The sequence below is a fragment of the Podarcis bocagei genome (genome assembly GCF_964188305.1).
Source record: "Podarcis bocagei genome assembly, chromosome: 5".
NCBI classification, from domain to species: Eukaryota; Metazoa; Chordata; class Lepidosauria; order Squamata; family Lacertidae; genus Podarcis; species Podarcis bocagei.
The window spans coordinates 95,174,512-95,202,044 of NC_138129.1; the positions used below are offsets into that span (position 1 = coordinate 95,174,512).

Genomic DNA, 27,533 nt, shown 5'->3' on the forward strand with positions numbered 1-27,533 from the left:
TTACAGGTCCACCACATATGAGGAAATGTACCCTCTTTAACTTTACATATGTTGGTCGTGTTCTTATACATTTCCGCTAGTCTTGTAGGAGTCAAATGCCATCTATACATCATTTTCATATAATTCTCTTTTAACGTACAGCAGGCGCATGATCTTTTCACTAGGCAGCCTAGAAGGGTGGCAAATTTTTTTGGCTCCATAGCACTGGCGGAGGAAGAGGAGTGCAGGGGGAGCGCACTGCCCCCAGCAGCGTGATCCAGGTAGGGTGCCATCGGGGCTGCCACCCCATGCTGGTCACCACGCCCCTGCAGGTGGTGTGCCCCGCCCCGGGACGCACACCAGACCCATCTCCGCCTGCTCTCCGCCACTATCCATAAGTCAGGTCCTTTTCTGTTCAAGGTTTCAAATCTGTCAGGTGGGTAGAGACAGCCACCTGTCAATCATCTGATGTCACAGTGATATCAGGTGACTGGGTGCTTTGAAGTCTCAGAGTCAGGACTTCAAAGCACCATGTGGGAGTTTCAATGGACCATGTACAGTGCCCTAAAGAGGCTGAGGCCACAGCCTGCTTTCCCTTGTGAATACAACACTGAGAAAGCTCTTTAAGTTTCCTGACGGTGCATCAGCAGTCATGCCTCTACCTGCCCCACACCTGACATCGCATATGACCAGCAGGTGTAGAGTGGGGAAAATGACCTTGTTGACCAACTGGCTAAGTTTGGCCTGCAGACCAGAGGTGTCCCTCGGCCCTCACAAACCCCATCGTAAGAGACTGACACCTCCTACTGGTAGCAGAGGCCGAGAACAACCCAGAAGTAGCAGGGGGCTGGGCGCTCCCGTCCGCCCTCCCCATATTCTCCATTCACCGCCTCCCAAAATGGCTCCAGAACCTGCACAGTGTCTTTTTGCAAATCCCAAGTTTCCTTTTCATTTGCGTGTTCAGACCCAGAAACCTCCCCCCTAAATAAATTCACACATGACTCAAATTTTTGGTTTCGGTTTTTGCCAGAGTTTAAGGAACAACTCTATTGATTACAGCAAGTGAGTGGTTGCATAGGCTCTGGTTCGACTAGCTCCCTGCCATGCAGGTAGCGCTGACCCAGGGCACCAGCATAGGTCAGCCAAGGGGGAACACCTGGATAAGCGGAAAGCCGGGAATGGGCTAACTCCACCACCCAGATGCCCCCCTGGACTCAGGCATGGGCACAACCCCCTCTCAGGGGTTGACCAAACCATTTAGTCCCTGGATTCCTTTAATGGAATACGCTTCACATAGGGATGGCGAGAGCGTTCTCCCATCCCTATCACCTGAACCATCTGCAACCTTACAAGTTGTGATGATTTGCTACGTGGCAGGCGAAACCCAATTGGCAACAGCCAATCAGCCAAGTGGGGGAAATTCCTGCCGTGCCCCTGTCCCAATGACAGACGACACACGACGTCATAGCAAGGTCAAGCGCAAAGCCCTAAAAGTAGGGAGAGGTGGGCGGGTGTTCCGAATGCACGCGCCGAAAGAGGAAGCTCTGGGGCATGGGCATGGGCATAAATAGTCCCTTGTACCGTTTGGACTGCGTCCCATTGGCCAGATTGCACCCAGCTACGAGGGACCTACCAATCGGGTGTTGTGGCTGACCAATCGTACCCACCCACAACACAGGGTGTCGGTTGTCCAGCTCTCACCGCAATACGTGCCCTCTTTAAGGGAGGACCCGATTTGCTGAGCTTCGCCGAAGCAAAGGCAGCTCCCTTCTCCCGCCTTTGTCTTGGAAGGTCTGGGGCAAGACAGCGAAGGCTGTTGGTTTGGTCTCTCTGGTCTCTCACAGCAGGCTGCCTTCAACACACTGACATTAAAGGTCACTTGTTGGACCTTATTATACACGACTGGCAGAGAAAACATCTGGAGCTTGGCTTATTTCCCCTTTCTTTCGAACTCCTGGGGGCTACCTCTATTTCTGAAACGTCTATGGTCCCCCGTAGCCTCAGACAATGCCTTTAAGAAAGGCAAACCTGCCTGGCTGCATTGATTTTTTCCCTTGTTACTAACCTTTAGAAGCCAGGAATTTAACTCTTAAGTCAATGTGGTTGTATTACCAAGACTGCTACCAATGAGCAAGCAGAGAGTTGGGTCTAAGGCAGGGGTCAGCAAACTTTTTGAGGAGGGCCAGTCCACTGTCCCTCAGACCTTGTGGGGGGCCGGACTATATTTTTTGGGGGAAATAATGAACGAACTCCTATGCCCCACAAATAACCCAGAGATGCATTTTAAATAAAAGGACACATTCTACTCATGTAAAAATGCTGATTCCTGGACCGTCCACAGGCCAGATTTAGAAGGTGATTGGGTCGGATCCAGCCCCTGGGTCTTAGTTTGCCTACCCATGGTCTAAGGCAGCGGTTCTCAACCTATGAGTCCCCAGATGTTGTTGGACTACAACTCCCATCATCCCTGAGCTCTGGCCTTGCTAGCTAGGGGTGGTGGGAGTTGTAGTTCAACATCTGGGGACCCACAGGTTGAGAAAGGCTGGTCTAAGGCGTACCAGGTTGGAGCCCAGTCTTCCCACAACCTCGCCCCCTCGAGATGTCTGACGACTCCAATTCCCATCAGGCCCAGCCAGCACAGGATTGGCCCATGGCCTGGAGGTGTCTTACCCCTGCTTTATGATTTTAGAACACATTTTTTTATTTTTTTTTATTTTGACAAAGTGATAATAAAAAATAAATAAATAAGAATAGAATGTCCACCCCACCCCCGAGACCATTCCCTTGCAACTATCCAGCTTTCAGCACCTCTTGCGATGGTTTGACCCCTTTCCGTTTTAGCAGTACAAATTCTACAAACACCCTCCGTATCTCCTCAAAATCATTTCTCCTGCATATTCCCTGTCTTACCTTAATAATACATGTTAATTTATCATTAATAGCTATATCCCACACCTCTTCATTGAAATACTTCCTTGTCACTTGTACAACTTGTATACAGTGAGATTACACGAGCACCCCCCGCACTCAGTTCTCTTAGTCTTAATTCCCCTTGTTTACTGACGCACACCCACCAAACCCCAAAGTCAGTTGCCCTCTTGTTATCTTTTCATTCAGCAGCCTAACAACCCATGGATAGAAGCTGTTCTTTACCCTGTTGGTGCGACTAATCATGCTTCTATATCTTCTGCCTGAGGGCAGGAGATCAAGAAAGTGCCGGCCAGGGTGTGAATCATCCCTGGGAATTTTCCTCACTCTCTTGAGGCAACGTTCTTCCACTATTTCATCCAGTGGATTCACGGGACAGCCCATAATATCTTGTGCTGTATTCACCACCCTCTGTAGGCACTTCCTATCAGATGATGTCAAACCAGCGTACCACACCTTGATGCAGACACTTTCTATTGTGGACTGGTAGAAGGAGATCATCAAATGTTGATTGACATCGTTCTTCCGCAATACTCTGAGGAGATGGAGTCTCTGTTGGGCTTTCTTAACCACCTGCATTGTATTTATTTTCCAAGTAAGGTCTTCACTGAGATAAACTCCTTTATACCATTTATACTATTTTTATACCATTCTTCCATTTTATATTCACCTTGTCCCTTCCATAGCTATAATAACTCGTGCAGTTGTCAATAAATTTGTGAGCAAGTCCTTCATAGCCTGCGAACTTTCCACCCCATCATAAATTTATAATCATGCTACATCTGGACTTACGGTCAGCTTTAACCCAGTGATTTCTGTTATCTCCTTAAACACCCTTTGCCAAAAAAAAATGTACATTTACACCCCCACCACATGTGAACGTAAGTCCCGGTTTCCTGGCATCCCCTCCAACATAATTTTAGGACACATTATTCACAGCACAGTCCTATATATGTTTACTCGGGAGTAATTATCACTGTGTTCTATGGCTTCTGCTACCATGCAAAAGTGTACTGGGTTGCAGCTGCAATTCCATACACACTTTCTTGGAAATAAGCCCCACTGAGCTCAATAAAAGTTACTTCTGAGTAGACGTGTATAGGATTGTGCGGTAAGACTGCTCCCTTTTGCCAGGCATTTGGTCCTCCTGCTTAATATGGGCTCCTTTTAAATGGGTTTTACCAATATTTTTCCTTGGCAGTGTTGCTCAGTTTGTAAATTTTAAGTTTTAGCCCCCTCAGGAGCCCTTTTAAGGTCTAGAGAGCAGGGTATAATTCAGGAATGTGCAACCTGCAGCTCTCCAGATGTTGCAGAACTACATCTCCCATCAACCCCGGCCACTGACCACAGGTTAGCTACTGAAATATACTCGGAGTCGAGAGTGGATTTCATGCTCTTTATTCAGCTCATAGGGTTGAGGAGGAATGGAAGTTCCCCCAGAATGTCTGCCTTATATGCATTATTTATACAATGGACCCCACGTGTAGGCCAATCAGGTTGCGGATTCCCTTCCACCTGGAGCTGGATTGGGTGGCTGCTGTGGACCAATCAGACTGCTGCATTCTGAATCCTATTGTTCTAGGACCAATCAGACTGCTGCATTCTGAATCCTATTGTTCTAAGACCAATCAGACTGCTGCCTTTTGGATCCTGTTCAGCTCAGTACATAACAGCTACTGTAAACCTTTCAAATAAATTGGAAAGGTGTGGTGAGCTGCTTAAATAAACACACACCTGTTGCATTGAGCTTTGACTCAAAATCCAAGTATAACGGTCCAAAGAAAATGACTGTCGTTGACTAAGCCATAGATTACAGTCGTAGAAGTGACCTGGAAGTGAAAGGCTGCCCCTGTCTTATCTCTTAGACTAGCATGAAGCATCCTTTAGGGCTTTCACAGGTAGAAAGGGAAAAGGCCCGCCGTGGTACCAGGGAGTGGAAGCAGCTGAACGAGGCGATGAGGAAAATCATTCGTTTTCCTCAAGCCATTCGCCCAGCCTGCAGGCTTTTATTTTATTATTACTCCGGTGATGGCAAAGGTTAATTCATTGATCAGAGGAGGCTATGTTGTTCCAACAATTAAAATTAATTCTTGCCTCTGTGTACAGGAAAGAGACAGATGGCAAAGATGTAGGAGGGAAGACGGAGAAAATGCAAACAGGAGAGAGGAGGGGGGGAAAACAGCAAGCAATTTGTTTTATTTTTGAGAAAGAAATATTCCTCAGACTTGAACTAGAGGTGGCTGGATTAAAGATCCTTTCTCTCAAACCGCTGAGGATAAGATTTGAAGAGCGCCAGATTGCAGATCGCACAGTCTCTATGCAAACGCATGTTTGGGCTGCCCAGATTGCTATTTGGAAATCAATTCCTTCCTTCTGTTGCACCTCCCATGTGATGCTACCTGAGGCAGGTGACTTCAGGGGGCCTTGAATATAGGCACATAAAAAAATACTCTCAGATTACAGAGTTACACATCTGGAACATCTGGGGGAGGGAAAGATGGGGGGGACCAACAAACCCACCAGGCAATACTATTGCCCAACACTTTTCTATCAAGGGGTAATATGTGGAAGGCAGAGCAAGAGAGAAAAGTGTGCGGGGTTAACTAATCCGGAATAAAAAACTAATCGAGAATAAAAGTAAACTGCAATGAGGTTTGTTTGTTTTTTTACAATTTTTTAAATCAATGCTGCATTTGGTTGTTCCGAAACGACATAGAAAGGAGGGGGAGCACTTTAAAAAGCCAGAAAAAATAAGGAGGAAATGAAAATGAAGGAACTCTGATGGGATGTGTTATAAGAATTTTAAGGTCACAAACATAGAATAAATATTATTCAACGTCAAATTCGTTGGACTGGTTATGTTGTGCCTGATTATCATCTTCCAAAGCAGCTACTTTATTCCAAACTTAAAAATGGAAAGCGATATGCTGGTGGCTAACAAAAGAGGTTTAAAGACTCTCTCAAGGCAAATCTTTTTTAAAAATGTAGTATAAACACCGACAACTGGGAAACACTAGCCTGCGAGTGCCCCAGTTGGAGAACAGCTTTTACCAAAGGTGTCATGTGCTTTGAAGACGCTCAAACTCAGGACGAAAGGAAGACATGTGCTAAGAGGAAGGCACGCTTGGCAAACCCTCACAGTGATCAACTCCCGCCCGGAATCCAATGTCCCCACTGTGGAAGGATGTGGGGATCCAGAATTGGCCTCCACAGTCACTTACCGACTCACTGTTAAGACCGGGTTCGCGGAAGACAGTATTACTCGGCTACAAATGATCACCAAAGAAGAACAGTATTTGAAAGAATGGATTCCATATACAGTGGTACCTCAGGTTAAGAACTGAATTCGTTCTGGAGGTCTGTTCTTAACCTGAAACTGTTCTTAACCTAAAGCCCCACTTTAGCAAATGGGGCCTCCCACTGCTGCCACGCCGCCGGAGCACGATTTCTGTTCTAATCCTGAAGCAACGTTCTTAACCCGAGGTATTATTTCTGGGTTAGCAGAGTCTGTAACCTGAAGCATCTGTAACCTGAAGTGTATGTAACCCGAGGTACCACTGTACTAGTACTCACTAGTACGCAGGTGGTGCTGTAGGGATGCGGGTGGCGCTGTGGTCTAAACCACAGAGCCTAGGGCTTGCTGTTCAGAAGGTCGGCGGTTTGAATCCCCGTGACAGGGTGAGTTCCCGTTGCTCGGTCCCTGCTCCTGCCAACCTAGCAGTTCAAAAACACGTCATGGTGCAAGTATGTTAACCCGAGGTACCACTGTATCATTGAATTTGTCCATGGCAAGTCTGCGTTTATCTGCAGGTTGTTCATATGTTGTGAGTTTGTATAAGTCTTCAATCCAATCATAGAAGGGAGACACATTTTTATTTTTCCAACTCACCAGTATCCGTCTTTTTGCTGTGGTAAGGGCACAGAGAGTCCACTCGTATCCCCCTTTGTCAGGTTCCATGTGCTGGGTGTAGAATTCGAAAGGATATTTTGCTCTGTAAAGGTACATTTGGCCTCAGTGATGGGAGTCCAGCAATGAATCATTTAGCCAGTGCAATGGAGGAGGAAGAGGTTGAAAATGCGAGACCTACTGGCACCTGTAGCAGCAGCAGCAGCTGGAGTGTGGCCTGCAGTGCCACCTGGTGGCCGACCTCGGAATTTCCATGCCCATCCCAGATTTAAAGCTTTAGGCATGTGTCACACACACACACACACACACACACACCCAATAATTCACAAGCAGGAAATATCCCAAACAGCTCTTCCCCTGAAATATACTCAGAGTCGAGAGTGGATTTCATGCTCTATATTCAGCTCATAGCAGCAAGGAATGAAAGTTCCCCCACAATATCTGCTTTATATACATTATTTACACAATGGGCTGCACGTGATTGGCTAATTCTGGGATTCTCCTGTAGGCCAATCAGGTTGTGGATTCACATCCACCTGGAGCTGGATGTATAGTTGTGTGTTCTCGGTATAGCTTAGAAATAAAGCTTAGCAATGTAACACCATACCTGCTTCATCCTTTGGTTTGCGGACTGGGATTAAACTCTGCTGAGCTCAGGTCAAGATGAGCCGTATCAGCTCAAGGGCTGGAGCTGAATAAACTAACAGCTGCTTGGAGGTCTGTGGCCCTAGGTATCGGATGGCTCCAGGGGGTCGTACACTTGGTGGGGCGGGGCCATCAAAGTGGAGTTAGGTAATGCAGGGTGTAATCCTAGGGCTATGGATCCCTTGGTTTTAATTGTCTCTTTCGCTTTGCTGCTCTATCCCACACAGCCCTTTAAAATCTTCTGCTCTTTTCTCTGCCAATTCACATCCTTGCATTGGGCTGCTTCTAGAACCCAAGAAGCCACATATGGTTCTACATACTGAAACACTCTTTTGGACTGTCCACTTCACCTGATCTAAGTTCCTTCTGAATTCTTCATTCTCCATATCACCTTCTTCCTCACTTTCCTCCTCTCTTTCTTCCTCAGTCTCTTAGGGATAATAATAATAATAATAATAATAATAATAATAATAATAATAATAATAATAATAATAATTGATTATTTATACCCCGCCCATCTGGCTGGGCTTCCCCAGCCACTCTGGGCGGCTTCCAAAAGAATATTAAAATACTGTGATACATCAAACATTAAAAACTTCCCTAAAAAGGGCTGCCTTCAGATGTCTTCTAAAAGTCTGGTAGTTGTTGTTCTCTTTGACATCTGGTGGGAGGGCGTTCCACAGGGAGGGCGCCACTACCGAGAAGGCCCTCTGCCTGGTTCCCTGTAACTTGGCTTCTCGCAGTGAGGGAACCGCCAGAAGGCCCTCGGTGCTGGACCTCAGTGTCCGGGTAGAACGATGGGGGTGGAGATGCTCCTTCAGGTATACTGGACCGAGGCTGTTTAGGGCTTTAAAGGTCAGCACCAAAACTTTGAATTGTGCTCGGAAACGTACTGGGCAAGGGGAGAAGGACCAGTGTCCTCACTCCCATCAAGATTTGGCAACCCTTGTGCAGCAACAGGTGCAGTTGGTGCGTAGGTTGGAGGGGGCCAAATTACTCCTTCCTCCTTTTCTCCTAGGACTGGTGGTTTTTTTAACTTGTACTTGCTGCCGTACTGGGCACAGTTTGGCTTGGGTAGTCACAGTTCTACTTTTCCTAAGCCATGGGGGGGTTTTGGTCTATATTGATCTGTGTGGACATTGTGGATGTTGCGCCATAGGGGGTTGATTAAGTTTGCATCAAAGGTCCATCCTGACCCTTGGGACGGCCAGGTAACTTCACATAAGTGTTTGGAGTCTATTTTTCTTCAGTTTGAATCCTCAATCATCTACTTTCGTGGCGTCTTTCCAATTTGTTCAGGAAACATTGCAGGGGGGGCGGGGGAGTTGTTTTACTGCTTTCCCCCCTTGACCCTGGGACACTCCGCCCTCCGATCGTTATCTCTCACTCAGTCACCTTTCTTCGCGTCTTATCAGTGGCCTGTACGGACTTGCCAAAGACCACACACCACTCCGCCGGTGGCTCTGCGCCTCCAACGTCTCATGCACTCAAAACATTCACTGGAGTGTCCCCACACGGACATTCAGAAACCCATGCACCTCCCCCAATCCCCCTTTTACCAAAAACCAACCGGCAGCGCTTCACGGCTTCGACCGGGGCCCAGCAGCACCTTTACTGCTCCTACCGGGCGGAACCAAAACCAGTGGAACATTTCTGTCCTAATGGTCGGGGTTGATCAAGCCTCTTTGCTCTCACATATACCCTGTGGAGCCTACCTTTTTCCTCGAGGTACCTTCTTTCAGCCGTTGCTTTTTCTCCGGTCCTTGCAGTGTCTCCACTCAGGAACGGGTGGCAATTCCTCCCACGAACTTGGCAGGATGTGCACTGGAACTGCTGACACCGATCCGAGCTGTTCACCGCAGGGACACCTTGGACCCATGTCCCTTGTCCTCAGGGAATGCTGTTTCCCGGCCGATGCACCAAGAAATGTAGCCTTTTTAGCCTCGGGTGAGAAGAGCTTTGCGCCCGGGACGGGGAAATGTGAGTCAACAGACACTCAAGGAATAGTTTCGGAGAAAAAAATTTATTCTGCCATCTGGGGTGGCAGAAGGAGCAAGATTCACAAAACAAGCACGGCTTCACAGTCATTTGCACAGAGCATATATTCCCCTTCCAGTTCCCTCGCCTTTCTCCTCCTCTTCAAGAGTCCTGCCCCATGATGTGTTTCCTGAGCATGAACAGAAAGCTCCTGTCTTGGGACTCTTTGGGACTCTTCCCAGGAAAGAGGGATGAGAAGCCTCGCGTTCCATCGTGCCCAAGATATGTTTCTTTTCTCTTGCTCTATTGGCACAGTTCCGGGAAGGAAAAGTGGCAAGTTGAATGTACCTTTTGGCAAGGTCAGCTAGCCTGAGAAGCGACCTTGGTTACAGCAGAGCGAAATGCTTCTGATGCCTTTTAGCTGCTGAGAAAATGATTTGGAAAAGCTTTGAGAAGCTTTGAGCCTGCTTTGGGGGGGGATGACTTCGGGCCTAGGTGGGGTCACCTGTCCTCACCTCCTTCACTGAGGTACTCCAAAATGTACTGCGGACCCAGGGGATCTCCCCACACCATCCCTTAACTGCTTTGGGAGTCTTCTCTTTCTAGAAGATCTCTCCCCTCCGGACTCGAACTCAGCTCCTCCACTTCACTCCTGTCTGAATACTCTCCCTAGACACTCAGTCTAGAGACTCCTTTCTCTAGCTGTAGATATTTCCCTCAGGGTGGATGTGAAACACACTTTTCCTAACTCTACCTCACGGTTTCTCTTAAACCACGTCCCTATCGCTATCTATATCTATCTGGCATGAGCGCAGCCGTGTGTGTGTGTGTGTGTTTGGCAGAGCGGGACAGCTGCCCCACTTCTAATAAATCAATTAAATCAATACAAACTGAGCTTCTGCCCCCCCCCACATACATTCTGGCTTTGCCCATGCTAGCTGGACATTCCCTCAGAAAGGGTTCCTTATATTTTCCCTCCAAAAGTGCTGCTCCCCCTCCCCCAACTGGATGCCTTGGTAGCCAATCAGAAAGAGGCTACAGCCGTCTGGTGGGATTTCTGAGGCACTGCATCACCAGACAATCTTCTCTGGCTCTGCTGTCTGTCACACCAGGCAAACCTCCTGGCGGGGTGGTGGTGAGGAGGAGGATTGTATGAAGTCCCGGGGCCACAACTGAGAAAGCCCTGCTCCAGTAGTCACTACCTGCTGCGAGGGAGGGGGCCTTTCAGGAAGGCCTCTGAAGATGACCGTAAGGTTTGAGCAGGCTCGTGTGGAATAGACCCTGTTCCTTATAGAATAGATTAAAGGTAAAGGGGGCCCTGACCATTAGGTCCAGTTGTGGCCGACTCTGGGGTTGTGGCGCTCATCTTGCTTTATTGGCCGAGGGAGCCGGCGTACAGCTTCCGGGTCATATGGCCAGCAGGACTAAGCCACTTCTGGCGAACCAGAGCAGCGCACGGAAACGCCGTTTACCTTCCCGCCGGAGTGGTACCTATTTATCTACTTGCACTTTGACGTGCTTTCGAACTGCTAGGTGGGCAGGAGCATATCGATGTATGTAATTTTTATTTCTAAATTATATTTAGTGGTAGTATGGCTGTATTGTTTTTTGTAACATGAAACCATTCAATAAAAATTATTTTTTTAAAAAAAGGTGGGCAGGAGCAGGGAGCTCACCCCGTCACGAGGATTTGAACCGCCGACCTTCTGATTGGCAAGTCCTAGGCTCAGTGGTTTAACCCACAGCGCCACGCGCGTCCCATCTATAATCCTTAAGGATTACTATAAGTAATCCTTATAGATTACTTTGTGTTTTATTATGTTTCAAAAACCATGTTTCTGGTGGTGCAAGCTGCCCTGAGCAACATTTGGTGGACAGGTGGGCTATGTGGGCAAGAAATAATAGAAATAAGATTGATAAAGCTGCCTTTCCATCAGGGCACTAAGATAATTTTTTAAAAAAGAAACATTTAAAAGATAATGGGAGAAACAGAGCTGAAATATTGCCTGGGGGACAACAGGATCCTGGAGACACGAGTTCAGCGAAACCATTCCAGCTTGAAAGCACTTGGAACGAAGTTGGATGAACTCACTTGGAAGTTCTCCATCCAGCAATGTATTTCGAGCAATTTTGTTGGCAGGGCTGGGTCTCATCTAATCCGCAGCAATGTGTGTGGAGAGGCTAAGCCGCCTTCCCGATGTCAGCGGCTCTGCTGCTGCTTATCTGAATAGGAAAGGGGTGAGATCGAGGCTGTGTAGCTGCACCAGTGGAACTGCCACCAGCAATTCCACACTCCTGTGCATCCTCCAACCTCACTGTCACCTGGCCGTCCAGGTAAACAGCAGAATTGCTTTGGGATGCAACAGGCATGTGTTCAGACAGAAGGCTAACTAGATCCTTGTCTTTGACAAGCTAGTCTGTCTGGCAAGGTGTCGATGAGCTTATGCAACGAGATGTGGTGATGATGTCTGACGTATTCATCTTCCTCTGCTGAGTTTTAGGATCAGCACTGGGCATAGCAGAATCGTAGAACTGTAGAGTTGGGTCATCTAGTCCAACCCCCTGCAGTGCAGGAATCTCTGCCGAATGTGGGTCTCGAACCCTCGACCCTGAGATTAAGAGTCTCGTGCTCTACTGACTGAGCTGGGCAGTGGTTTTGGTATCTTTCAGAAAGACTTTGGGGCAGATTTATGGAAGGTAAGTCTATGAACAACTTTCAACCACGAGAGGAAATGGAACCTCCATGTTCAGAGGCAATGTACCCCTGAGTGCCGGATGCCTGGGACCTTTATTCTGCTGATACCCTGCTGCTTGTGAACTTATGGAGGAACTTGACTGGCCATCTTTGTGTTGAGCTAATCCACCAGTGCAAGTAGATGAATAGGTACCGCTCTGGCGGGAAGGTAAATGGCATTTCCGTGCGTTGCTCTGGTTCGCCAGAAGCTGCTTAGTCATGCTGGCCACATGACCTGGAAGCTGTCTGCAGACAAACGCCGGCTCCCTCGGCCTATAGGAGCTGGGGGCACTGTCATACAGTGGTTCCGCTCCTTCCTCCTGGGCCATGTTCAGAAAGTGGGGGGGGATGAGTGTTCAGACCCTTTGGCCCTCACTTGTGGGGTACTTCAGGGTTCCGTCCTCTCCCCCAAGCTTTTTAACATCTATATGAAGCCGCTGGGAGAGATCATCAGGGGATTTGGACTGGGTGTCCATCAATATGCAGATGATACCCAGCTCTACCTCTCTTTCAAATCAGAACCAGTGAAGGCAGTGAAGGTCCTGTGTGAGTGCTTGGAGGCGGTTGAGGATGGATGGTGGCTAATGGATTGAGGTTGAATCCTGACAAGACAGAAGTACTGTTTTGGGGGGACAGGAGACAGGCTGGTGTGGAGGATTCCCTGGTCCTGAACTGGGTAACTGTGCCCCTGAAGGACCAGGTGCGCAGCCTGGGAGTTATTTTGGACTCACAGCTGTCCATGGAGGCGCAGGTCAATTCTGTATCAGGACAGCTTTCTACCAGCTCCACCTGGTACGCAGGCTGAGACCCTACCTGCCCACGGACTGTCTCGCCAGAGTGGTGCATGCTCTAGTTATCTCCCGCTTGGACTACTGCAATGCGCTCTACGTGGGGCTACCTTTGAAGGTGACCCGGAAACTACAACTAATCCAGAATGTGGCAGCTAGACTGGTGACTGGGGGCGGCCGCCGAGACCACATAACACCGGTCTTGAAAGACCTACATTGGCTCCCAGTACATTTCCGAGCACAATTCAAAGTGCTGGTGCTGACCTTTAAAGCCCTAAGCAGCCTCGGCCCAGTATACCTGAAGGAGCGTCTCCACCCCCATTGTTCTGCCCGGACACTGAGGTCCAGCGCCGAGGGCCTTCTGGTGGTTCCCTCATTGCAAGACTCAAAGCTACAGGGAACCAGGCAGAGGGCCTTCTCGGTAGTGGTGCCCGCCCTGTGGAACGCCCTCCCATCAGATAAACAACTACCTAACATTCAGAAGACATCTTAAGACAGCCCTGTTCAGGGAAGTTTTTAATGTGTGTCATCTTAGTGTATTTTTGGTGTTTGTGGAAGCCGCCCAGAGTGGCTTGGGAAACCCAGCCAGATGGGCGGGGTGCAAATAAAAAATTATTATTATTATTATTATTGAGCAAGATGAGTGCCGCAACCTCAGAGTCCTCCGCAACTGGACCTAACGGTCAGGGGTACCTTTACCTAATCCACCTGCACTTATGTTTCAGTCAAATACCACCACCTAATGGCACCTTGCAGAAAACGATATCTATACTTGGGAGATAATGTGGCCAATGAGCAACCAGTGCAGATGTTTTAACAGGGGTGTCCTAGGCTGTTGGCTACCTACCTGCTTCATTCTTTGCTCTTCTGCAGGCTTTGTTGCTCTAAATGTAGTGGTAGTAGGTTCAGTTTTTGCTCAAATAGTGGAAAAGAATGCAACAGCAGCGCAAGGAGATTGGGGCAAGAATGCCCTAGTTCAGATGTTTTCATCTATGGCAACAGATGGCAAGCCAATATATCAGGGTTTTCCCCCACTAACCCCCTCTTTGTTTCTGCCGCTCTGTGTGGAGACCAAATGCTTTGGGAAGACAAATTTGTAGTGGTGGTATGAGATCATTTGGCCTGGGGTGGAGGCAAGCTTTGTGAAAGAGCTCCACTGCCCCCTTCTTGAGATATGTAGGGTTGCCATCTACTTGTTCTTTTCTTTTCCTTTTTTTACTGCAATGATTCCTCTTGCTACCAACCTATCATGCAATTGCAGAGCAATGTGGAAAGCTTCTTATGCTTAATTCCTACATGCCATGTTACAGTTAAAGGAATAGGAACCAAAACGGGGGGGGGGGGTTGTCAACCTGTGGGTCTACCAAAGACTCTGTGCTGGCAAGGTACAAAACAAGCCTGGAAAATTGTGTTTTGGTTTAAAGAGACACAATATGTGCAGGCATACATTGTATATGCAAAATGGCTTGTGCTTGGCCTGTCATGATGGGCACCAATCTGAACTTATTCTGTGGTTTATTTCTGTAGACTGTGGCATCATTAGAGTTGGCATAAGTTTCAGTATTGTTGTGGCTTTAAAATTCGGCTCTCTTCTACTGAGTATTATGCAAGATTTTCCTCATCCTGATGCCACCCATTTTTGGCTGAAGCAGGGTTCACTCTGCAGCTTGTTTCCTATATGTGGGTTGTATACGCGGGACGTGGGTGGCACTGTGGGTTAAACCACAGAGCCTAGGACTTGCTGATCAGAAGGTCAGCGGTTCAAATCCCTGCGACAGGGTGAGCTCCCATTGCTCGGTCCCAGCTCCTGCCAACCTAGCAGTTCGAAAGCATGTCAAAGTGTAAGTAGATAAATAGGTACCACTCCAGCGGGAAGGTAAACGGCGTTTCCGTGTGCTGTTCTGGTTCGCCAGAAGCGTCTTAGTCATGCTGGCCACATGACCCGGAAGCTGTATGCCGGCTCCCTCGACCAATAAAGCGAGATGAGCGCCGCAACCCCAGAGTCAGCCACGACTCTGGTCGTGGGGTCCCTTTACCTTTATACTTCCTGAAGGAAGGTGATGTGGAGTTTCATGGTGTTTACAAAGTTGGCATAACTTGATATGTAATGTATTTTCCAATGAACTCTCTTGACCCTGGTGCTAGTCTTTATCTTAAATGTGACCTGGAAGGCATGCATGGCATTCCTGGCTTCTTAAGACCTAAAGCACAGGGTTTTTGTGTTACCAGCAAACTTTAATTATCACCTCCTGTAAAAAGAATGGCTTCCATGCAATACACAGAAGGCAGGATTCGGGAGACATACAAGATAACCAGTTAAGTCATTTCCCACATATGGTGTGTGTGGAGCCTGTATTTATTATTTAAAACACGTCATCCAGTAGATTCCAGGGTGGTTTACAATAAGCATATATCTTAATCGAAAATAGAAATAAAAACAGCTTGCACAAGTCCCCTTGTCCCCATGTTACAGACTAGCAATGGGTCTGCTGTTTTCTACCATTAAAACTGCCCTCTTTGGCTACCCCGTGTGACAAGGTGCTTGCCATATCCTGGTTCCAAAATGGGGTTGCCATATTCTAGTTCCACAAAAAATCTCATGAGGTTGGCTGCCATACTATGAACACTTCCCTTGGCACAAGCTGTATTAAACGCCGTGGGACAGTTTCCCGCGTCAGCTTGCCTTGAATCATTACCGTTATCTCCCAACTGTATAGTTTTCTGCAAGGTGCCTTTAGGTGGCACTGTTCGACTGAAACATAAGCACTGCTGGATTAGCTAACTAGCCCAGGTGTGCTGAACCATAGTCCCTCCAGATGTTGCTGAACAACCTCCCATCCTCAAAGCTCCCAACCTCCCATTAAAGCTCCCAACCTCCCACCAAAGCTCCCAACCTCCCATCAGCTCCCAACCTCCCACCAAAGCTCCCAACCTCCCATCAGCTCTAGCAAGCATGGCCAATGTCCAAGGATGCTGGGAGTTGTCCTTTGGCAACATCTGGAGGACTAAAGGTTCCCCCTGCGTGATTTAGTCCACCATTCTGTTTCCAAAGGGGGCAGCGACGTATCCTGTTCCCATCTCCTCCTCCGGCTTCGCCTCCTCTGTCGCCTACATGCCCTGACGAAGGCAGAGGAGGAGCCAAGCCATATAGCGCTCCCCTCCGCTTGCGGAGCTGCAAAAGACGCAAGGAGGAGAGAGACACGGAGACTCAGGTGGGCGCTCCGGGGACGGTGGTGATGGGACTCGGACTGGGGCGAAGGGCGAGGGGCGGCGAAGGGCCGGAGAGGGGGCGCAGGTACCCCTCCTGAATCTCCCGGTCGCCGTCGAGAGGGAGCGATGGCGTGCGGGGAGGGGGAGAAGGAGCGAAGGAAGCCTGCTGGTCCCCTCTTCCTCCTCTCCTTTCCGTGCGTAAAGGCTGAGCCCACCGGGTTCCAAGCTGGGAAGTGGGAACCATAGTTTTCTAACTTGGATGAAATGGAAAACTATGGTTATTTGTACGATTTCTGGTTTAATTACAGCTTGGGGAAAGAGCTGTGTAGTTGGGCAAAAGGTTTGTTAAGGATCATCAGAACTGGCAGCAAAAAAGTGCTGTGTATGTGTGATTTATCCCTCTAAACTGAGATGTCACCTTAAACACAAGGGCTGCAAGTGGCGAAATCTTATCGTTATGGAAGATTTTAAAGGAACAAAGATCGGGTCAGAGAACATTTCCTGCAACTTTAACTTCCATTAATAATCAATCAAAACAAATCTTTTGAAAGATACAAGTTTAAGGCAGCTTTTTAACCATACATCCTGAGATGTATACAAGTCCCATCATTCCTAGCTAGGAAAACCTGTGGTCAAAGATGATGGGAATTGTAGTTCAACAACATCTGGGGACCCAACCAAGATTGAGAGAGGCTGGTTCAGAGAGTGAAGGGAACAATTTGGGTTTTGAACAAACGCTATCCTCTACTTTCACAACTTTCATCAGTCTGACGTGGTGTATTTAGAAATGTTTTCTGGCAGCCAGGACGCCTAGGGACTTGTTTTGTAAAAGAAAGATTGAGAGAGCACTGAGGTTCTTAGAATGATTATAATTATACATCATATAATAAAGAACGATAAGTGCATGGTCATAAAAAGCTGAGGTACTTCATAAGAGTAAGTTTTCTCCTTTACAGTGCGTTAGCCTGACACCATGGCGGGTGAAGAAAATATCTCCGTAAGGAATCGCCGATCAACTTATGAGACTGCAGAAGAGAAAGAAGACTTGTCAAAGAGGCATGAAGCAGACTGGTCTTTCCCACAATCAAGCAATGGTGAGATTTCTTCATCAGTAACTGCAGAGATCTTATCTGATTTAGCAGATGAAATGATAAGCAGTGAAATGATTTTAAATCTGCATGTGAACAAAAGATCTGAAGTAAATATGAATCCAATTGTTTCCAGTGTTCATCATGTTCAGTGGGTTTGTTCTGAATAAGACTTTGTTGACTACAACTCAGTGCATGTATCTTTGGTGGTGTAGTTCAACGTGGTACTCAGCCAGTTCTGAGCGTGTTTGCCTTGTGCTAATAACTTGACCTTAGCACTGTATTTATTCCCTGACTAGTTTTTTTTTAGCTGTGTGCCAGATTTTTGAAGCCAGCAGAGGGGATTCTTCTAGAGAACTAGTATGACCTGACTAGGAAAAGTATCTATACCTAAATTATCCGTGTTGTAGTTTTTGTTTCAACAGCTACCAGATATTTGCCTAAAAATATGAATACTGGCATTCATTGCTAAGCTTGTTTACTCAAATTCAAGCTGGGTGTGAAACTGCCTTCTACTGAGTTGGACCAGCAGTTCATCTGACCCAGTACGGCTTACTCTGACAGGCAGTTGCTCTTCAGGCCATGTTATTGTGGTCGGGTGGGATTCCACCAAGTCTTTGTGTGCGCAGAATGAGGTCCACTCGCCCAACCAGCCTTTCCCTGCCCGCAGGCCTTAGTTTGCCAATCCCTGGTGTAGATGCATTTATGAGATTTCTTTATCAGTAACTGCAGAAATCTTATCTGAATAAATATAAGAATCTTTCTGGACCTGTTGGCACATCTGTAAAGTGGATTAATTGTTGTGTTGTTACACACACCCTACGACAAAGCACATCTTGTAAACTATCTTTGTCTTGTATGACAAAGCACATCTTGTAAACTATTTATCATTTGTGATAGGAAAAAATGCTGCTTTCAAGCCAGGTTTCGGTGTGTGGGTTGTGGGTGTGTAAGATTGTGGGTGCCTGGGATGGCCTCTGCTGACTCGTGCACTTAGGGTTGTCATATCGATGACCACTGGATTCTAACCATAGCTGAGAACTCAAATGATGAATTGAGTTATGATGAATTTGCGTAGCTGGCAAATTGTGTTTTCAAGCTGCTCCTGTTTTCTATCCTCACAGCACTCAACATTGTAAGCTCAGTCCTGTTTGAAAGCTCAGACCCTGTCTCCAGGGAGCAGGACCTTTGGGAGGCTGAGCGATGGCCCTAATTGTGGTCTGTCAGTTTGAAAATAAAACACATTTCAAAGGGGTATAGGATGTTGGTTCTCATCCCAGGCTTCCCCAGCTGATTCCTCTGCATCTCCATACTTCATTCTCTGGACTGCTTTTGCTCCTACAAATTTCTGTGCTGCATGTGAAGTTCTACTTCTGGTGGGCTATGTGTACAGATGTGCACTGTTGCACTATGACAGCCTTCACTTACCTTGTGCCTTCCAGGTGCTTGGATGGGGGGTTGTGGTCCAAACTTGTCATGGCACCAGGTTGGCATAGGCTGTAGCATCAGAAGGAAATGTTGCCAGCGATGGGATGCTGAAACCACAGGAGGAAGAAACATGTGCCTACTCCACAATTTAACCAGTGCCCTGCATACATCTCATACAGTTCATTCCCATCTTCAATCACAGATATGATTTCTTACATCTTTTATCATCTCCCCAGCATCATGTTCCACCAACTTTGTGTCAGAGACTGATCAGAGGAGGATGTTGGAGACCGCCTCCCTAGCTTGACCCTTCCGGGGAGGAGGAAGACAGTATAGATTTACAACAGGGGTTTGAAGGAGGTCACAGCTCAGAGGCAGATGAGGGGGGAAGCTGGGAAATCATGGGGGAGCCGGAACAACACTCGGCTGACAGGTTGTTATTAGAAAGCATCCCAGACCTTCCATCTCCCAGAACCTGGTGAGCCTTAAAAGTAGGAGAGCAAAGAGCTCAAAGACAGAGGGCACATAGCAGCACCTGTAGGAGAGACGGTGAGAATGACGAATAATGAAGTGGGAGAGACGGGGGTGGGGTGGAGATTCACTCAGGACAGTGCCGTTATCCAAGAGGCTGGGTGCTATAGCCTCTCTCTGTAAATACTGAATAAAAAGCGGACAGTAAGAAACATTCCCTTGTCTTTATACGTTCCTGGGCAAGCAGCCGGAAGTCGCTGGCAGCCACTTGACACCTTGCTCAGAAAATTGATATCATTCCTCATAGACTTTTCTCTTAAGTCCTCCTTTGTATCATTACTACTTCGTTTACAAATTCCTTGACTTGATGTCCTAAACAAAATAGACTTGAAAGACTCCACGTTAGGTCTTGGAGGGCAGTGTAAAGGGGGGCGGGGAATACCCATCAATGCAAATTCCAAAATAATTGTTTATGGAATCCCATTTTGGGACATATTCAGTTTGTCGTGCATAATGAATCTTCTTATCTCCATGTATCAAGCTGTTGTAAAGTTGTAAAGATCATTAGGAGAGGTGCTTCTTGAGGTTCCACAGTGCATTGTGTAGTAACAGTGGGACACATATAGTCCTTTCCCTTTGGTGCCAACTTAAAATTGTTTCCCCTGGCATTTACATGATGTAAATTCTGGAACTGCCCACATTTTAAAAGGTTTTTCATATCTCCTCTCAGTCTCCTCTTCTCCAGGCTAAACATACCCAGCTCCCTCAACCGTTCCTCATAAGGCTTGGTTTCCAGACCCTTAATCATGTTGGTTTCCCTCCTCTGTACGCTTGGATAAACTCAGGATTAAATTGATAAAAAGCAACCAGTGCATTCCATCAGGATTTCTTGTTGGTTATGAAGTTTAAAAAAACTTTAGCAATGTTATTAACTCAGGTCACATGGCCACTCTTTTCTTGAGTAAAAAAAAGCCTTTGTGCCTTTGATGTGAATATACCCGTTTAAGTGTTCACACAAGCAACAAGCACCCCAATCTTCCCTCCATGGGTGGGGAAGCAATTAATCACCTTCCCCCACCCCCATGTTGCTGTTGCAATCTGTTTAACAGCTCCCTGCCTGGTTTTCCTAACATTCCTCCCCACAAGAGTCTGGAGGGTTGTCATGCACTTCTGCCTCCTTCTCTGCCTTCTCCTCAGTTGGTAACGCACGAGACTCTTAATCTCAGGGTTGTGGGTTTGAGCCCCACGCTGAGCAAAAGATTCCTGCCTGCATCGTAAGGGGGCTGGACTAGATGACCCTTGTGGTCCCTTCCAACTCTGCAATTCTATGATTCCCCTGTAATTTTAGTACTGTATAGCAACAATAGGCTACATTGCAGGGCGGTAGTAGCCCATGCTTCCTCAGGCACAGTACTCCCTCTGCAACATGGATATTGCTTGTGTGATAAATTTCTTTCCAGCACTTGCCAGTTACAGCTCTGACTTCACTCATTGGCTAAAATCACTAAAATGTAGGAGCAGGCTCAAATCTCCCAAAACAATTTCTTTGAATGGTGTCTGTGTGCTTTGCTTTAAAGCTTTCATTCTACAAGGGCTAAAGGGCTTGCAGAGTGGGGTGTGTGTGTGTGTGTGTGTGTGTGTGTGTGTGTGCTGATGTCTCTGCATGATACCTTCCAACTGGGCAATTAGCTGTTGGAGATAGGAAGCCCTTGCTGTCAGTGACTGCCCAAAGGTTCTTGCCAAGGTACGTGACTTTTTAGAGCCTTCTGTCACAGAAGGATGACGTGTAGTTGCTCCCATCTTGTTTGTATGGATTAAAATCACTGCAGAGGGCTCCAAGGGTGAGAGGCATAGCTGGCAGGGATGCAGAACCACTTGTCCTCATATTGTTGGACTCCCAACTCCCAGGATGGCTAGTGGTCAGGGAGCTGGATACCATCTTAACAGAGATGCCTAAGAAAGATAAAATCATCCTCCTGGGTGATTTTAATGCAAGAGTTGGGTGAGATTTTGATCTGTGGCCTGGAACTATTGGGAAAGAAGGAATTGGCAACAGCAACCAGAACGGAATCCTACTTTTAACTCTTAAGACCGTATTCATGGAAGACACCTCTCAAAAGTAGGTGATGATACAAAAAGATATAAGATGCATCTAGGTACAGTGGTACCTCTGGTTATGAACTTCATTTGTTCCAGAGGACCGTTCTTAACTTGAAACCGTTCTTAACCTGAGGTACCACTTTAACTAATGGGGCCTCCTCCTGCTGCTGCTGCACCGCTGCCGTGCGATTTCTGTTCTCATCCTGGGGCAAAGTTCTTAACCCGAGGTACTACTTCCGGGTTAGCAGAGTCTGTAACCCGAAGTGTTTGTAACCTGAGGTACTACTGTATTCCATGCCTACAGCAAGGAGAAATTGCACTTGCATCATCGTTCCAGGTGAGTGTCCCTGCTGCAGCCCTCTTGAGCTTGGAGATAAAGAGGGATATGTTGAAATGATCTTTCATAGGCGTGTGGCGCTTGGAGTGTCTTGTATGCACAGTGGAACATAAATAAGCAGCCTCTTTCCTCCTGCCTCTTGAAACTATGCCCATCAGAAACTACCGAAGAGGGAGGCATCATGTGCGCACATTTCTAGCACGTCTTCCCTGTTACAAGTGTGTTAACAGTGGCTACCCATCCTGTTTGCACATGTCTGCAGAGCTTGTTGCAACAATTAATTAGTATTTGTTGCAGTAATTAAGACCTACCTTTGGCAATGTATGTGATGTAGCAATAAATGATGTTCAAAGATGTTTGTCACAGTGCCAATGATACAGTACGTTTTGTGGAGGACTTGGAACTACCGGTAATTGCTGAGGCCACTGCATTTCTGACTGTTGTGAAAGACAACCTTCAATACCCAGAGAAGAGTTTGAATTTGATATCCCGCTTTATCACTACCCTAAAGAGTCTCAAAGCGGCTAACACTCTCCTTTCCCTTCCTCCCCCACAACAAACACTCTGTGAGGTGAGTGAGGCTAAGAGACTTCAGAGAAGTGTGACTAGCCCAAGGTCACCCAGCAGCTGCATGTGGAGGAGCGGGGAATTGAAATTATAGAATAATTTTTATTAAGAATTTCAGCATAACAATTTATCAAAGGCATATCATCCTAATTTCCCCCCTAATTTCCCCTCCCCAGGAAAAACCCACCCTCCCACCCCCGCCCGGACTTCCCTCAGCTCCTCTCTGTGGTTTTTCAGCACATGTTATTCTCTGGATATTATAAAATTGTAAAGATCCTTAACTTATCTGTCTATATGTAACCAATAATAAATTTGTGTTTGTTTATTCAAAACCTGCCAAGGAGTCCAGTTCATTTTGTTGTTTCTTTAAGTACTTTGTAAAAGGTTCCCATTCTTCTTTAAAGTCACAGTTGTCCTTATCATGCAGTTTATGCGGCAATTCCGCCAGTTCCACATAGTCTATCAATTTCCCTTGCCACAGTTCTTTTGTCAGGATTTCTTCATTCTTCCATCCTTGTGTTATTAAGACTCTTGCCGCCATTGTCGCATACATCAATATGTTCTTCAATTTCCTTGGCAGGTCTTTTCCTACAATCCCTAACAAAAATGCTTCAGGCTTTTTTACAAATGTTAATTGGAACATTTTCTTCAATTCATTGTATATCATTTCCCAATTTGTTAAAAAATTTCGCTACAATCCTACCACATATGATAAAAAGTCCCTTGTTTTTTCTTACATTTCCAACATATATTTGAGCCAGTTTTGTACATTCTTGCTATCTGTACTGGTGTTATATACCATCTATACATCATTTTCATATACAGTGGTATCTCGGGTTAAGTACCTAATTCATACTGGAGGACTGTTCTTAACTTGAAACTGTTAGCACCACTTTAGCTAATGGGGCCTCCTGCTGCAGCTGCGCCGCCGGAGCATGCTTTCTGTTCTCATCCTGAAGCAAAGTTCTTAACCTGATGTACTATTTCTGGGTTAGCGGAGTCTGTAACCTGAAGCGTATGTAACCTGAAGCGTATGTAACCCGAGGTACCACTGTAGCTTTCTTTCAGTAAAGAACAGTCTGTAAATTTTAAATCAATTTTCCACAATCTTTCCCAATCTTCAAACATTATGTTATGGCCTATATCTTGTGCCCATTTAATCATGACTGATTTCACCTCCTCATCTTTTGTTTCCCATTCTAGCAGAATCCTATATCCGCCTTTCAGCAACTTTACTTTCCCTTCCACAACTTCCTTCTGAAATCTAGATGTCGTATAACTGAATCCTTTCTTGTTATCTTCTCTGTATATCTCGTGTAGTTGCCAATAATGTAACCAACTCTGAAAATGATCTCTTAATTGTAAAGCTTCATGTGGTGAAAGCCACCAAGGAGTCTTCTGTTCTAATAAATCTTTATATCTCTCCCATACTCTCATTAGTGATTTCCTAATTATGCGCTTATAAAAACTTTTATGTACTTTCCCTTTCCCATACCAAAGATATGCATGCCAATCAAATCTATTGTCATGTCCTTCCAGTTCTAATGCTTCTTGCTTTTCCAACTTCATCCAGTCCCTAATCCATACCAAACATGCAACTTCATAATATAATTTAATGTCTGGGAGGACAAAGCCGCCTCTATCTTTTCAGCCTGTAGAATAGGATTTGCCCATTAGGGGTCCAATGTGGCTTGCAAGGCCATTTCTGGATTCAGGAAAGGCTTTGCATGAAAACTCCCTGCTTTGTTTTAGCAAGGGATTCCAATGCAATCCCCTTCCTGATTTAGGAGATGATTGGCACTGGAAACTTACTGAAAGGAAGGGCATTCAAACAACTCAGTGCTACCCTTTGAACCTCCAAAATCTGGAAGTTTTTGAAAGAAATGAAACAGTTTTCAAACAGCCCAGTATGAACATGTATGAACCTTTGGTTTGCAAAGCTCATCACTGTGGTTTGTGGTTCTGAAATCACTTTTTGAAAGCAAAGCTTCACCTGAAATGATAGCAATGACAGGTGGTGAGCGTTAGATGTAATGAGCAGTAACCAAGCCCATCTTTTCATCTTAAGCAATCTGCATTTAATGAATCTTGTGATGCCATAACCAGGGATTTAACAACCGGTAAGTACAGTATGCTCCAGGGATGATGTTTTTGATTTTTCAAAAGGGCATGCTATCAGAGGACTCAGTTAGACTGATAGAGAAAAAGCAATTTATATGTGTTGTATGTGAAATGTAACATTTTGCCACCAGATGACGACGTGGAGTCCTGTTTTTCTCTACCTGTTTTAAATTTACAATGCTTTAAACTAAAACACTTCTTTGATGTGTCTACATCCAGCCAGAGTTTAGTGATCTCGTGTATTTTTATTGTTTACTTGATATTTACTGTTTGATGATTGGGGTCCCACACTTGGAGGAGAAAACAGTTTATTGTGGGGTGCAGGAAGCTCAGACCACACCCAAACATGTGAAAGGAAACAGTTGTAGCTTCACAGAACACAGAAAGATTCAATACCTCCAGTTATAGCATTCTAGTATACGTGGCCTTTATATCATAAGGCACCCATCATGCCAACTCCTGAGGGATGCACATTGTGATCAACATGCTCTTGCGTGATCAACTTGTAGGCAGCTGCACTTTGATACTCCTTATTTTATCATACATTGCTTAAGCAAGCATTGCCCAAGTTATCATCCTAGTTTCCAGTGATATAGCAAGCCCAATAGTTCACACAGCAAGTTCTTCACTTATCAAGCTGGTGGTTTAAGCAGAACCTCAGGCATTCCTGGCACTTTCCTACACGCTTACTTAGAGCTCAGCAAAACCAAGCTAAAGGGGATTTCATCAATAAAAAGGATTTTTATTTTTCATTGATTAATATGAATGTTCCCTTCCCTAGTTTGGCTGAAATTTTGCTCAAGATATGCCCAAATACAATTGCTGAATGATTGTTTAATGAGAGGAATGTCTAGAAGAACCATCTAACTGCAATTCTGCAGAAACAAATTTGTTTTTGTTTTCAGAAAAACTTATTTCTATGCATTGTACACTCGTTTTGTCACAGTTGAATGTCTTGTGTGCACCGTCTCTGCCGTCTTGCTCTCACTTGGCTGGTGAACTGGTGCCTGGGCTGAGGGTGCAGGGGGCAAGAGGTGCATGGACGGTTGAATCATACAGATGTCCGGCAGATGGCCAGGCTAGAATCCTTCTCCCTAGCACCTCCTTTTTTTAGTATTTGGGTAAAGGGACCCCTGCCCATTAGGTCCAATCGTGGCCGACTCTGGGGTTGCAGCGCTCATCTCACTTTATTGGCCGAGGGAGCCGCCATACAGCTTCCGGGTCCTGTGGCCAGCATGACTAAGCCGCTTCTGGCAAACCAGAGCAGCGCACGGAAATGCCGTTTACCTTCCCGCCAGAGCGGTACCTATTTATCTACTTGCACTTTGACTGCTTTCAAACTGCTAGGTTGGCAGGAAGTATTTGGGTAGATAAGTTTAAATGATCTGCCCCAATTAACTATGGTTTTAATGCACTCTAGGAAGCGAAGCCTTGGAAATTGGAATAGGTTGTTTTTCCTTTTGGTCAGTAGCGGACAACTAATATAGGTACATCTGGGCAGGGGAATAAGTGAAAGTTTTGAGGGCTAGTAACTTTTGTGGACTTATTTGCAGCACTGATATTAAAATACTTTAAATTTCCAGTTTGCATGCTTTTCCTGTTTGCCTTTCATACTTGCGGACAACTTATATTTATTTATTGTATTTATCATTGAAAATACAGCAACGGTTTGTTTTTTCCCTCTTAGGTCATGTTGACGTTGACCATTCGGTCACTCAAAAGATGCAGCTTTTGGTGGAGGCTGAGGTAATCTTATCTGAATTGTAGTTAATATGAGTTGACAAGGAGGAATGCCTAGACAGCAAAAGAAACCTCCCATTTGTAACAGATCTATGCATAGTATGGGCCTGTTAGAAATCCTAAATCCTGTAAATTGGGAGTCACTGAAACTGGGACAGCTGAAAGATTTCCTCAAATGCAAAAATTATAAACAATGCTCACCTTCCTGTGAGCTCTTATAAACTGGAGACTAAAAGAGTATGTTTTGCATACGGTTGGTATTTGACTAGTATAACAAAAACAAAACAAAAAGCTCCTGCAGAACAAGTCAGTTTTCTGGTCAGATTTCTGTCAGATATGTTGAGTGAGTTTATTTGTAAGCAAGATGGGAGGCAGCTAGGCTAACTGGTTTTCTTAGAAAGGCCCTGCAGTTGGCGACTTCGCTTCCTCATTCTTGGGGAGCTGCTGATAGGTGGCTTAAACCAGGAATGGGGAACCAGATGTTGCTGGACTAGGAAGTCCTATCAGCGCTGACCATTGTCCTCACTGGCCGTGACTTTGACTGGGGTCCAAGAATATGTCGTCAGTTGTCAGGAAATGAGACACGATCATGATTTGTTGTTAGCATGGTGTTAGGAAGTCAGCCTTGCATTTGAAGGTAAAGAGTAACATGCCATTTTAGTAGGCAAATTCCAGGCAATACTTAACAATTACAGTGGTGCCTCAGGTTAAGTACTTAATTCGTTCCGGAGGTCTGTTCTTAACCTGAAACTGTTGTTAACCTGAGGCACCACTTTAGCTAATGGGGCCTCCTGCTGCTGCTGCGCCGCTGGAGCCCGATTTCTGTTCTTATCCTGAAGCAAAGTTCTTAACCTGAAGCACTATTTCTGGGTTAGCGGAGTGTGTAACCTGAAGCGTATGTAACCCGAGGTACCACTGTATACTTAAGGTGTTCTCTTTTTTATTCCTTCCTCCCTCCAAATTTTATCAGCAAATGAAGCCAGCTTTCATGCAGCGAATCGACAGCCACTTTACAGAATTTGTAAATGGCTTGATTGCAAAGTCTGTGCAGCTTGAGACTTCGTCCCCTGCCTTCTCAGCCGTGTGCTCAGAGAAAGACGGTGGCTTCAAAAGCAAGTATGTTGGTTCTTGGCTGAGCCTGAAGCAGAGTTGATATGTTGATTTGTTGCTGAATATTTGTTCTTTTCACAGGGAATTAAGAGCACCTCCAGAACACGGAAAAGTTTTTGTTGCTAGAAAGTCTGTCTTGGAGTGAGTATATTAATTAGATTTTAAATTTTACTAGAGCCCTTGCTAAAGTTAAAGTTGCCTTGATCCAGTGGGTGGCTTATCTTCACATCTCGCTTCTCCCTCCCAGTAGATCCCATTCATTTTTATACTGTGTAGACTGAAAGTTGGTATTCCTAACCTTTATAAGTGTTCTAGCCCAGGCTTCCTCAACCTCAGCCCTTCAGGTGTTTTTGGCCTACAACTCCCATGATCCCTAGCTAGCAGGACCAGTGGTCAGGGATGA

General features: G+C 46.0%; 1 protein-coding gene across 4 annotated transcripts in view; it reads left to right on the forward strand.

The window, feature by feature from the left end:
- The window catches only part of LOC308587058 (sterol O-acyltransferase 1-like), a 99,628-nt gene that overhangs the window by 22,990 nt on the left and 49,105 nt on the right, over positions 1–27,533 (forward strand). For 2 of the 4 annotated variants that reach the window (XR_014008190.1, XM_081194438.1), the window contains exons 1-5: positions 16,015–16,170; positions 17,125–17,262; positions 25,968–26,026; positions 26,991–27,136; positions 27,212–27,271. Coding sequence is in view for 3 of the 4 variants with exons in the window: in XM_081194438.1 (XP_081050564.1) it covers positions 17,142–17,262; positions 25,968–26,026; positions 26,991–27,136; positions 27,212–27,271 (386 nt within the window). In the remaining variant the exon portion in view is untranslated. Of the gene's footprint in view, positions 1–16,014; positions 16,171–16,214; positions 16,363–17,124; positions 17,263–25,967; positions 26,027–26,990; positions 27,137–27,211; positions 27,272–27,533 lie in introns of those variants that run through there. The other 2 variants (XM_081194439.1, XM_081194440.1) reach the window with 2 other exon arrangements.